The sequence below is a fragment of the Dendropsophus ebraccatus genome, chromosome 1 (genome assembly GCF_027789765.1).
Source record: "Dendropsophus ebraccatus isolate aDenEbr1 chromosome 1, aDenEbr1.pat, whole genome shotgun sequence".
NCBI classification, from domain to species: Eukaryota; Metazoa; Chordata; class Amphibia; order Anura; family Hylidae; genus Dendropsophus; species Dendropsophus ebraccatus.
Window position 1 is genome coordinate 48138305 of NC_091454.1, and position 14228 is coordinate 48152532.

The 14228-nt window shown below is 41.5% G+C and overlaps 1 protein-coding gene across 1 annotated transcript in view; it reads left to right on the forward strand.

Annotated features, from left to right (window-relative positions):
• LCP2 (lymphocyte cytosolic protein 2) overlaps positions 1 to 14228 on the forward strand; it is a 109348-nt gene that overhangs the window by 70595 nt on the left and 24525 nt on the right. The window contains exons 10-15 of the mRNA XM_069956812.1: positions 319 to 393; positions 873 to 898; positions 3161 to 3186; positions 5497 to 5574; positions 6906 to 6990; positions 10912 to 10924. Coding sequence (XP_069812913.1) covers positions 319 to 393; positions 873 to 898; positions 3161 to 3186; positions 5497 to 5574; positions 6906 to 6990; positions 10912 to 10924 — 303 coding nt within the window. The remainder of the gene's footprint in view (positions 1 to 318; positions 394 to 872; positions 899 to 3160; positions 3187 to 5496; positions 5575 to 6905; positions 6991 to 10911; positions 10925 to 14228) is intronic.

The window sequence follows — 14228 nt, forward strand, 5'->3', positions numbered from 1 at the left end:
ATATGTTCTCTGCTGCTCACTCTGGGCTTAGGAGAACTCACTGTTGCCTAATTAAGAAAGCAGAAATTGTTTATTTCACTGAATGTTAGAAAATAATAGATTATTCACAATATGTTGTCTATCTTTTTCCCAATTCAACTTCCAATTCTTCCATTTTCTTTCTCATTCCTTTTGAATCCTCTGCTTTGGCTAAAAAACAAAGTGATAAACTGCAGTCTGTGAAATCCCCGTCGCTTCATTATATACTGCCCCTAAATACATGTATAATTCGAGCCTCAGTATGTACCTAATGTACAATTGTTCACCTTTCTCTTATAGCACTAGCTCCAAGTGTAGACAGAACAACCAAGCCAAATAGTCAAGCAAATCCTGGAAAGCTGCCTTCCACTTCAGGTCAGTGCTTACCTGCTGCGTATAGTATAACACATGGCAAGTCTGATTTGGAAAGTCACTTTGAGAAGAGATCAGATGAATTCACACACAGCATTGCTGACAACATTTCTGTAACAGGCCTATTCATCTGACTATATTACAGACTGAACTTATGGGACTCCCTGCATCATACTTTATCATGGTACATAGAGCTTCGGAACAATTAAACCCCACGGTCTTTACCTGACACAGCCATTCAGTCTGTGATATACAGCCAAATTATGGACCGTATATCACAGATGGGTGAATCTGGCCTAAGTCTATGATGGAGATTGCAGGGAGTCTGGGAAAGAAGCACCCAGCTGTTCGCTTCTTCTGGTTAAATCTAGAGAGGCCGACTGATTGAAACTTTTCACGTCTCTGCAGCAAATGTTTTATATGTGCTTTGATTCTGCTGGCCTGCTGTGTTCATGTTTTTTTCATTTATTTTTTATCCTCAGGAAAAAATCTATCAGGACACACAAAGGTAAGAAAAAAATATCAATTTCACAACTTTAAATCCTGTGTTCCTTTTATTTGCTTGTTTCATTGTTTTTCTAAGACACTGGGGCAAGAAAACATGTTTCCAGAAAATCTAACACATATCAGTGACCACTAGAGGGCACCCTATCCTAAGAAATGAGTTCCAGGTTTAGCATTTGCAGTAGGTTTCTTCAAACATTCCGAATAAAAAGAAGGAACTAACTGTAAGAGTGGCTAGGTGCCCAGATTAAAGGATGCAGAACATTATTATAGAATAACTTTTATTATCTTTATTAGCACAACATGCTTGATGGCTAATGCTAGATGTTACATTTTATATGTCAAGGTCCAAATTATGAACTGAAGTTTCTGGGTGGCCCTTGTTCTGGGACCAGGCAGTATTGCAACAGGTCCATTAAAGTGACTGTAAGCTTTTCCCCTGCCTACAGTGCTGCTGAAGGTCTCATGGAAGCTATTTCCTCCTGCCACGGCCTGTCCTAACTAGGCATTTCAGGTACAAAGAATTGTACCTGCCAATTTGTTTAGATCTGCCCTTCATATTCAGGCTAGTCGACCACCAACAGCTACAAACATACAGCCTCAGGTCTCTTTCACACGTTCAGTAGGCTGTCCCCAATTGCGGACAGCATTACGAACCTATTCATTTGAATGCCTCTCTTCACAAGATCGCTATTCTCTAATGAATGGGTCTATGCATTTGTGAACAACTTGCAAATGCACTTCCATAGTGCTACCTATAGCTACAGGTCTATAGCTATAGACTACAGAATGTGTGAAAGGCACCTAACATTCTTTGCAACAGGAGTACAATCCCAGGCCGCTGAATAGTTAACAGTGTTCAAGTTAAAAGCCTTAGCTTCTTAAACTACTCTTATATAGTAGCTAAGCCCTGGAGTGTTGCTTAAGGCTTGTGGGTCCTTGTACAAAATTTCTCCATGGCAAAGGTTGCAAAAATACAACTAAGAATTGTGAAAGGGTCATCATAGGGGTTGTAGTTCTGTAACCGATTGAGACACAGGTTGCAAAACCACAACCCCTATCTTGAATTGTCCGCAGAACATGACATGGGATTTTACGGACATACAAGGTTACCTTCTAAAAATAAGAGACCGACACCATACTTATTGGAGAAAAATGAGGCCGCGGCCATTTATTAGAGATAATATTAAATAAATAAACTTTGTACTTAATTCAATTTTAACCATCAAAACCAACACTTACCAAATACTATAAAGACCTGAGTAGATAAACTGAACCTTTAAACCATAAATCAGAATTATTCACCCGCCAGAGGCGAGCCACATTACCCCTCCTTCTAATAAATGACCGCGACAAGAAATGAAAACAGATAAAGCAAATAAGACAAAAATAGGGGAGGGCGGGCGGGCAACTGCCCTACAGCACAGGTATGTGAGCTCCAGATGCTGAGGTAAGAAAGCACCTCACATCTGGAATCCAGATGTTAAATAACTTTAGGCCAGGAGGATCATGGGACAGGATTGACCAATGATCCTCCTGTCACTGGGGCTCTGACTTGTTCTGACACCCCAACGACGACTTCCCATAGGCCAGAAACTGACCTATGAGAACCCGTCAACACACAGCTGTGTACAAACACCACAGCTGTAATTTACCACACAGGTTTTCCCGCCCTCAGCCCCAGCATTTAAGATGTCCCCAAATCCCATGTAGAGCCCTCCATAATGTCCGGGCTCTTGCCAGGGACTGTAGTTCTGCAACCTGGAGAGCCATAGAGTGCAAAACTAAAGCTCCTATCATGAACTGTCAGCAGGATATGATTGGGTTGTAGTTCTTCTACCTGGAGAACTACTGACTGTAAAACGACAACTTCCATTATGATTTTCAATGGGGCATTATGGGGGTTGTAATTTTGCCCATATTGGTCTGACCCCCCTGGTAATGCTCACCTCTGCTAGCTCCTGCTCTTCTCCTGTGTTCTGACCTGTTTGAGTCACGTGTGGATGATGGGTAATTCAGGCAAAGCTAATTGCTCTGTTCTGGCAGCATTACACAGGAAGTGGCAGGACTGGAAGAACAGAGGCACCTTTCTCCTGCTGCTAGGCTATTCAATTGTATCAGCTGATGTGTTGATACAGTTGAAATATGTTTATGTATGTACACCCCTGTTAAGGACTGTACCATTAAATCAGAGTTGTCATTTGTGAATATTGGCTGCTGTTTTAAAACTGTACAATAAATGAACTCTAATGTTTGTTTCTACCAGGCGATCACACTACCTGCAAATATAAGGTAAATCATGTTACTAAAAAGAAGGGTACTGGTATTCACTTAGATAACTTTAAAAACAAAATAAAGATTTTAGGAATTTGTATAAAATGCTATGGCGGTTTTGTGTTTTATATGCTTTAGGCATAGGTTCACACAGCATATGTTTTTCTATTAATCACGGCCGTTACTGCAATTTGCAGCAACGGCCGTGATTTATACAAAACATGATGTATGTGAATGAATGAAATCCAGGCCGGAGTGAATACAAATAGGGTGAAATTTATCAAAGGGTGCAAATATACACCTGGTGTAAACTGCCCACAGCAACTAATCACGGATCATCTCTCATTTTACCAGAGCTGAAAGCTGAGCTGTGATTGGTTGCTGTGGGCAGTTTACACCAGGGGTATATTTACACCTTTTCATCTCCCCCATAGTATACGCTCTGGCCAGGATGCCATCCGGCCCCACAAAAATTGACATGTCAGTTTTCTGCGGCTGCTATTCATTGAATAGCGACCGCACCTAACATGTCAGTTCCGGCCGCACGCTTCATGTGTGCAGCAGTGAATCAGTGCAGCGGTGACATGGGGGAACCCACATCTGAATTCACCAGAAATGAAGATCAGTACCTGCAGTACCAGCCGGGATGATATTCAGTAACACCAGGTCACAGAACGGCCGGTGTTATATGTAGTGTGGCTCATTTAAAGGCTGTCTGGGGTAGTGATTTTAGGAAGGGGAAGCAAATCATATTCTGGGCTGTACAGCTAGAGGTATACCCAGTAGAAAGAGGGAGATTGTTTTCCCCCTTTATAGAGCTCTAGTGAGATCACATCTGGAATACTGTGTCCAGTTCTGAAGACCTCACCTAAAAAAGGTCTCCTATAAGATAGGCTACAAAAATAGTGGAATGTCTGATGCTTAAAACATATCAGGAAAGACTTAAAGGGAATCTGTCAGCACCTATGGAGGGGAGTGGTGATGGCTTCGTGCTGCACTTTGGCCCGCCTCACCACCACTTCCTCCCAGCTTGTATTGAATATTCATGGCGCCCCTCCCCCGTTCTCATGGCGACGGCTTCTGTAGGTTCCTGGTTCGGTGTAGTGTGTGCACGCTCCCACAGCGTGATACGCGCATGCGCCGTAGTGTGTCGGAGGGCATTGAGGGCATAGGCCTCGGCCCACAGTGCGCCTGCGCCGCTCCGACACACTATGGCGCATGAGCGAATCACGCCGTGAGAGCGTGCGCGCACTACACTGAACCGACAGATGCCGTCGCTAGGAGGAACTGAACACGAGAACACAGTGAGAAGTTAGTTGGGGGAAAGATCAGAAGCAGCATGAGAAAATATTACTTTATTTAAAGAGTAGTAGATACTTGGAACAAACTTCCAGCAGATGTGGTCGGTAAATCTACAGTAACTAAATGTAAACCTGCCTTGGATAAACATATATCTCCTAATATAATGCAAAAAGGAAATACTAAAAAGGTCAGACTAGCTGAACCAAGTGGTCTTTTTCTGCCAACGTTCTTCTATGTTTCTTTGTATGTTTATAACATTTGTAACATGCATTTTAAGGCTATGCTAACACAGTATATTTTTTTAAAGACAAGAACGGCCTTTGTTGGCGATTAAAACAATGTCTGTTCTTGCTTTATTGCATTGTATTGAACCCAATAGGAACGGCCGTTGTTCACACACACTGTATTGACAAACAGCCGTTGTTCCCCAATGCCTGCTCAAATAATTGACTGGTCAATTTTTTGCAGCTGCTAATGCAGGAACAACAACCAATGTTCCCGCTCGGTTCACACAATGTATGGCCATTCTGATAGCTGTATATTGCATGGACTTTAATAGTCAATTGGACTGCAGGCACATCCAAATGTACCTGCAATCCATATAAGGTAAAATCACGTTCCTGCAGTTGATATGCTAATACCGGCCGCAGGAACATGTCAAACAGCGGCCGTTGCTTGACACAGCAAACAATGGCCATTGTTTATGCATAATGTGAACATAGCCTTATTTTGTCATTCTTCAAGTCCTACAGATAAGTTTATTTAAAAATAATTCTGTGTATGTAATGCATTTAATATTTGTGATGGTGACTGGTGGCTGTAGACTTTTCTGCCCAGTACAAAAATGCAAACATTGATATGATGAAGAACCGTCTTACTTTCCACACTATTGAGTGTGGTGGAAAATGGTTATCCAATATAGGCAACCCATTATAAAATATTTTATATTTATTATTCATCCTCCTTTCTTCTAATGAACATATGTATGTGCATGTATTTAAACAATGTTAACAAATATGTGTTTAGGCCTTCAGCAAAGCCAGAACATTTGAGGAAGCCTGCACTGCCAAGTCAGTCTCCAGCCATTAGGTCAAGCTATTCAAGGTATAAAAAAAAAACTAAAATAGACATCAATAGAAATAAAAAAAAAAAAAATTCAAGCAAAGCAATTTGTAAAAGAGTTTCTGTTTGCTGTATATAAACCTTGACATTTTATAGACTTTTCAGTATACTTTATTTTACACCCGTTGGGTGCATATACAATACACAAGGGGAGGGAATTATCTATAGAAATTTAGCAGTACTTAAAAAGAAAGATGCAGACAGCATTCACCAATTCCTTTGTGATCCTTTATTTCTCACATATTGTACTGGTTAAAACAGCAGCTCGCAGGGACGTTCGCTCCATGAACTTGGTTACAGCCGATCTTAAATTAGGCCCCGCCCCCTTTTAGTGACTCCGGACGGGCACCTGTAACTGCGTCCGCCATACCTAATCTACACCTGATCATGATTTTTATCATGATTTATGCGTGCGGGCAGACATAAATCATGATATATGAGGCGCAGGAGGAGACCACACCTCCTCCCTGCCTTGCCCCCCCCCCATTGAGCTCCCTCTGCCCACTCATCACCAGGCGTATGCCAGGAAGAAGAGGCAAATCTGAGCCTTCTCCCTGGTGTACGCCTCAAGCAGCACCATCATAAGGATCACAAAGGAAGTGGGTGCTGTCTGCATCTTTCTTTTTAAGTACTGCTTGATATGATGTCTCTTCTATGAGGATTGAGCACCGCTGATGTGATAAAATGTTTGCCCCCCTGTATTGCTGTAAGCCTGCTGATGGGACCATCTGCAGTCCTGACTACTGTATTTCTGCTTGGTCTATAGAAATTTAGCACCCATTAATTTGCTGTTAAATGATGGCGGTCCAATAATAGCCTGAATCTTCTTAAACCACAATAAACAAATGCACATGCAATGGACAAATGCTATTTACACCGATTATTTGTCACACAATGAAAACATAAGGGCAAACAATGGCTGTTGTTGCATCAGGACCAGGGTTCTGTGACATTGACAGCTGACTTAGCCCATTTTTTTTCATCAGACATCACATCAGTCCCCCCTCCCTCCCCCCAGTCTTTCACAATGTAAACAGAATTGTAAAAAAAAGTTTTTCTTGTCCTAAGGGAATAGCCATGCATTTAAGGGAGTTCACCTGCATTTGCCATTTCTTCACCAAAAACCTCTGTAGTTGTTTACACCATTTGTGTTACTTTACACAACTAAGAATTATCTGAAAATGATACTTTCTGTGCAATCCATTTACAAAGTCATTATTAGATTAAAAACTGACCATATGTATATATATATATATATATATATATATATATATATATATATGTTTAATTTATTTTTTTCATCTTTCTTGCAGTCATATTCCAGATTCTGAAGACGTTCCCACAGTGAGTACACTATTTGTTGTAAACTTTAGAACTTTCTATACAGAAAATAATATGGTTGGGTCGAGGAACCTGTGGATTTTATGGGTCTTGAGTTCCCACAGTCCTAAGCTTCTAAACAGAATCAAAACAGTAGTGGGACTGTGGTTGAAGCGCTATAATACATCTTATAGCGTATATTTATTCACATTTACATATACGTGTATACATTAAACACAAACAAATATGTACAAACTAGGTGATTATGATTATTTACAAGTGTTCGGGATGAGGGATGGGTCACCCCTGTTGCGCCCTGCCTATTGCTGGGGTGGGACCCCCTGGTTTAGGCGTCCCCAAACGTCAGGAGGGACTAACCCTATACTTGGGTTGTAGTTGTCTGTCCTGTCACTCATGTCAATGGTCTTGGGTATATTTAGACCAATACATGACGTAAACAATGGCAGGTATAGAGAGAGGTTGTCAATAATTATTATGAAATCCCTTCTTCCATTTTTCCAACGGGTTTCCCTTGTTCTGTAGCGACAAGTTCCTCAGGGAATAGGAAGAGTGTTGGTAAATAATTGGGATATGCCTTAATTAGGATGATAGTCTGATCCAAAGGAAGCTGATGTTCACATTATGATGTCAGTCACATTGTTGTGTGTATGTGTGGGGGGGTACCCCAATAGAGATATGAGGGGAAGCCCCTAGACACTCCAAAGTCCGTCAGGTAACAAATCTGGGATATGACCCCTGGGGTATTGATTGGTCCAAAGTGATGTCCAGTCTACTCTAGTATAGAGATCAGTTGTCCCTTCCTTGTGGCCTGGTATAGGTTCCTTAGATGCTTCCTTTAGATGCTGGGGCTGCTGAACTTGGATAAAGCTCTAAGGTTGTCTGGAAAAAATGGATACAGCCAATGACTATATCCATGATTTCCACATAGCCTTAGGGCTTTATCCAAGTTCAGCAGCCATCGCTAATCGAATGCAGAAAGTTCGGGTTCGGATCGACTCAACTCGAGCATGCTCGAGGTTCGCTCATCTCTAATCACAATGTTTCCCTGTGCAGAGTGATGCGCTGCAGGGTGTGCACTGAAGCTGGTCTGTAGTCTCACTGGTGCTGAGAGTGATGCCGTTTGATAGAGTGTGGTCCGTGCTGAAGAAGGCTCGTCCACGTGTGTGGGCTTCTGCTACTGAGTATCGGCTCACTCAGTAGCAGAAGCCCACACACGTGGACGAGCCTTCTTCAGCGCGGACCACACTCTATTAAACGGCATCGCTCTCAGCACCGGACTACAGACCGGCTTCAGTGCACACCCTGCAGCGCATCACTCTGCACAGGGAAACATTGTGATACATTGATATCCTAGAATGGGCCTATCAAGCATCTAAGGAACCTATACCAGGCCACAAGGAAGGGACAACTGATCTCTATGCTAGAGTAGACCGGACATGACTTTGGACCAATCAATACCCTAGGGGTCATCTCCCAGATTTGTTACCTGACGGACTTTGGAGTGTTTAGGGGCTTCCCCTCATATCTATATTGGGGTACCCCCCCCACACATACACACAACGATGTGATTGACATCATAATGTGAACATCAGCTTCCTTTGGATCAGACTATCATCCTCATCAAGGCATATCCCAATTATTTACCAACACTTTTCCTATTCCCAGAGGAACTTGTCGCTTCAGAACAAGGGAAACCCGTTGGAAAAACGGAAGAAGGGATTTCATAATAATTATTGACAACCTATGTCTATACCTGCCATTGTTTACGTCATGTATTGATCTAAATATACACAAGACCCTTGACATCAGTGACGGGACAGACAACTACAACCCAAGTATAGGGTTAGTCCCTCCTGACGTTTGGGGACGCCTAAACCAGGGGGTCCCACCCCAGCAATAGGCAGGGCGTAACAGGGGTGACCCATCCCTCATCCCGAACACTTGTAAATAATCATAATCATTGTACATATTTGTTTGTGTTTAATGTATACACGAATATGTAAATGTGAATAAATATACGCTATAAGATGTATTATAGCGCTTCAACCACAGTCCCACTACTGTTTTGATTCTGTATACAGAAAATAGTTGCCACCTGCACGCTCAGCTGGGATAATGACGTACCAGTATTGCATAAATTCATAGAAGTGTTAGTAGTTACATACACATAGTCCACACATAGATCACATAATTCATAGCACTCACCCACTTCTATTGCTCTTTATTGAAGCTACATAGCAGCATACAATATGGGAAAAAGACACTTCCCCTCACCAATGATTGCCTAATAAAGCCATAGCAATATTTGTACCCATTATAGAATATAATTAATATGCATCCAGTAAAAATATAAGGGTGCATGTCATGCATATCACATGCAGACGGGGTCCAATATCTGATAATCGTGACAGTCCCGCAGCACAGTAAATTTGCAGTCACAATATCATGCATTCAGTGCAGTGTGTCATGCCTCACCTCACCAGAACTTGATAGGGATCAATTCTAGAACAAAAATGCATGGAGACAGCACCTCCAAATAAAGTGTAGAGTTTTATTCACACCATCTTTATACTTTTTCTGGAGGTGCTGTCTCCGTACATTTTTGTTCTGTCCAATATCGGATGTCACTGCAACATTGGTAACATTAGGCAGCTAGTGGATATCAAATATTCCCAACATGCACCTATCTTGTCTCAGAAAGTATACAGTACTTCCTAGAAAGCCAGAAGGAGGAAGTAAAGTGAAGGGAGAAGAACAAGGCCTTTTCTAGTCCCCCTTAAGTAAAGAGTAATAAAAACCAGTGAGTGCCCTGAATTGTATACTCTGTTTCTGAACTCACTTTTTTTAAAATCACCAGTTTTTTTTCTAAAAAGTAGGAATTTTTGAAGACATATCAGAAGGTATATATTTTTTACAGAATAAAATATATTTATGGAAAAAAAATACTAATAACGAACATGACCTGTTCTTTCATTTGACCTTACATTTAGCGTATAGTGACATGCAGCAAATTTTAGCAGAAATGTCTGCATTCCACTTCCCTCAATTGTTATTACAGCACACTGTGTGCACGGCACTGCAGCCAGACACAGGTCTCAGAGGTCTCTCACTGCATGCAATGCAATGCTTGTGACCACTGAAGCCAGTGATGAGCTGCAGCATCACATGCACAATGTAGTAGTAATAATAATAATAATACTTTAATCATATGGCACCAACCAATTCAGTCCCTGTTACCTTTAGGGCTCACAATCTAAATACACCTATTTGTATGTTTTGGGTATGGGAGGAGACCCAAAAAAACACAGAAGGAACACACATACTCCTTGCAGATGTTGTTATTGGTGGGATTCAAACATAGGATCCCAGCGCTGCAAGGCTTCAGTGCTAACCGCTGAGCCACCATAGGGCATGTGACAAGTACATGTCACTCTCTCTCCTCCATAGCAGCACATTATGTCCAGGAACCAGGTGCAGGTCCAGAGCAGAGAGCAGAGTGATGTGTACTGGTCACATGGCCCTCTATCGGAAACCATCTTATTTCTAGAGGAGATGTCCAGCTGGCAACAGGAGATGATTGGGGTAAAGCTTCAAACATGCAAGGAACTACACTGTACATGAGTAAGTGCTGCGCTATAAGCAGTGCCATGTTTATTTTTTTTTAAAAATTGTAAAGTGGCCAACCCCTTTGAAGCACTTGAAAATTTTATATGTGCCATGGATGTAGAAGCAACACCTAGTCATGGACAGACATTATACCCAACGTACCACATGATGCCTCAAGGTTTATAACTAAAGTTCTTCCTATGCTAACATTCTGAAGGGAAGCATGTTTTGCAGAAAAAACGTATGTTATCCATACCGTTACATAGGTGGTCAGTTCAGAACAAAGAAATAGAACACCTACATAAACGCATAGCTGTTGAAAAGCCTGCACAATCTGTATTTTTCATTCACATATTCTCTTCTTCTTTGCAGTCTGATGAAAATGGTAAGTAGATCTCTTTGTTAGTATACAAATGTATGTTTTTCTGTCATAAAGTTTTTAAGACTTTTCTCTATGCATAGAATTTAATCCAGAATTCTGTCTGATTATACTTTGCAAATACACATCACAGATATGACACTAAACATTCGGAGCATTCTGGATTCCTACAACATAACAAATAAAATAATTTAGCTAAGAACATAAATTTTTCCAGTTCAAGTAAATAAAAAAAAAACAGGAGCATCAATTTTTATTCAAACATGATGGAATCCTAAAAAAAAAATGTCCTCAGCAAGAGAGTTGTTAATTGGTTAGTATTTTGGTTATTCCCAGTCCGCTGTGTTTAGAATTTGCTGCAAGTATAAACAACATGGGGAGGTTGTAGAAGGAAAACATAAAGGTAAGCCATGGAAGGAAGAATCAACTCAAAGAAAAATGTCTTGTCAGGGGAAATGCAGAGGGTTAAAGGGGTTATCCATTGCTACAAAAACATGGCCACTTTCTTTCAGAGGCAACACGACTCTTGTCTCCATTTCAGGTGCGGTTTGCAATTAAGCTCCATTCACTTCAATGGAACTAAGCAGCAAAACCCTGCCCAAGCTGGAGACAAGAGTGAGGCTGTCTCTGGAAGAAAGTGGCCATGTTTTTGTAGCGCTGGATAACCCCTGTAAGTAAATTTTACCTTTACTACTCAAGAAGAAAGAGATTGATGTCTTTTAAGATTAAAATAGATAGTTCACCAGGTCCAGATGGCATTTACCTCCTGTTCTCAAGAATTTAAAGGGATTGTGTCACCAAGAAAACTAGGTCTATACTGATGTATTATGTTGAATTTAACATATTTCAAATTTACAAGTATTTCTTAAAATGTATGGTTTAGAAGATACAGACTCACTAATCCCCTCACTGTCTGCTTTGTTTAATAGTCAATTGCTCTGATTTAAAGGAGAACTATCAGCAGGTTTGACGAATCTAACCTCATTATAGCCCCCTATAGCACCAGGGACACTGAAGAGGAAGGTATGTGTCTAACCCTTCTCCCCGGGGCCGGACCGTCCGGCTGTTAGTTGGGGTAAACTCCGCTCCCTTAAGAGCACTGCTGCTTCATCCGACCCACCTCCTCCATTGATTATTATCAGAAGGGGTGAACTTGATGATGTGGCAGTGCTCCAGAGTGGAGTTAACCCCAATAAACAGTAAGGGACCGGCACCGAGGAGGAAGGTAAGACACATACCTTCCTTCTCAGCATCCCTGGTGCTATAGGGGACTATCAGCAGCCTATATTTGTCTAACCTGCTGATAGTTTCCCTTTAGGGTACGTTCACATTTACCGGATCCGCAGCGTATTTTCTGCTGCGGATCCGCAGCAGATCTGCAGCAGACTTCATTTAAATAACTGAACACAGCATCAAATCTGCACCATCAAATATGCTGTGGATCTGCTGCAGATCTGCTGCTGATCCTGTAGGTGTGAATGCACCATTAAGACCCCTCAGGCATCTACTTTTCAGGCCAGTCATGCTCAGTTCAATTACAGTCACATGTTCTGTCCTATTAGTACTGGCATTTGGTTTTCTCTTTAAATGGAAGCAAGTGGATTGTGGGAAAGTGTCTGCACTGTTGGCAACAGCACATGACAACAGCAGGTTCACAGTTCAGAGAGGAAACCAGGAAGTAATCAGATGCATAGAGAAGAAAAATGGTACAGGGATATAGGTTACTGTATATATATATATATATATATATATATATATATATATATATATACAGTGGTACCTCGGTTCTCAAACTTAATTGGTTCCGGAAGACTGTTTGAGAACCAAGCAGTTTGAAAACCGAGCAGTATCTTCCCATAGGAAATAATGTAAATGTGATTAATTGGTTCCAGCACCACCAATAATTACCTACAATCCTCATTTATTACACTGATAAGTGCTCAGTATAATGACTACAGTACAGTACAGAACAGCACTATACTGTACAGGACATTAAACATAAGAAATGTTCATCAGAACCAGCAATTATAATACAGTAGTCACCAACTCCTCACCCATCCTTTACTGTATAGCATCCCCTCCATCCAAGCACTGTAATGTATGGGAGATGGTGGTGCACTGCCTGTACTACTACTGCACTGTATATGCACTCCAGCAGTCTTATACAGCACTGTACTGTATGTGAAGCCTCACCACTGCTTAACTCGCCAGGTACAACCCACCATCCACGCTCGCAAAAACGTTCGAAAAACGTTCAAAAACCGAGCAAAGTTCGAATTCCAAACACTACTTCTGGGTAAATTTTCATTGGAATACCAAGCAGTTTGAATTCCAAAGCGTTCGAAAACCAAGGTATTACAGTATATATATATATATATATACACTGAGAAAAGTAACATAGAGTATTAACTCACCTCTCCCCGTGCCTATTCAGCCCCGGATCACTGCTCCAGAAACCCCACCGGGCTCTGGGATCTCCCATGCTGTACACGCCATGACCCGGCTGATGGACTGGCCGCTCAGCCAATCAGTGAAAGGGCCGGGACGCAGCTCCAGTCACTGATTGGCTGGCTCCAGTCACGGAGTGGGCTGTCCATCAGCTGGGACAGGCATTTTCCTTCGAGTTGTGATGTCATCAAACTCGGGGGAAACTGTTTTCCAGTAGTAATCCCAAAGCCGGTTCTGTTGCTCATCTCAGACACGGGGAGAGGTAAGTTAACTGGTTGTTACATTCCTCCCTGCCCCGCCAGCTGCCCATTTTTGAAAATGGCCGGACTTCTTCTTTAACCTTTAAAATAGGTATATTAAAGGATTTCTGACAAATGCAATGCCAGTGTAGAGATGAGCGAACCTCGAGCATTACAAAAAAGCATCCAGTCCCTGATGGTACATTCACTTTAATACTGTGCCACATAAAAAGTAACTGGCTCAGTGATAAAAAAAAAAAAACCGACAGCCCTATTGTTTTAAATATACTTATTAATATAGGCATAGATGGAGTGTACAACAAAATACACATTTTTTTAAATTATACTATATTAAAGTGAGGACTTGTATACTGTTACCAATGGATCTGAAAAAGTTGGGAGGCTTGGGATGAGAAATGTCAGAAGAGGTTTAACACTTAAAAAATGTAAGGTTATGGGAAAGGAAAATACATGCCACATACATATTCACTCAGTAGGAAAACACAGGGTAAAACTGACATGATAAAGAGAGATAATGTAATAGAGGCAGCCAGTGGCTGACACCTGCTGCCAGGGCAAATAAGGTCATAGGGTGTATTAGAACAGGCATTTGTAATTAATTA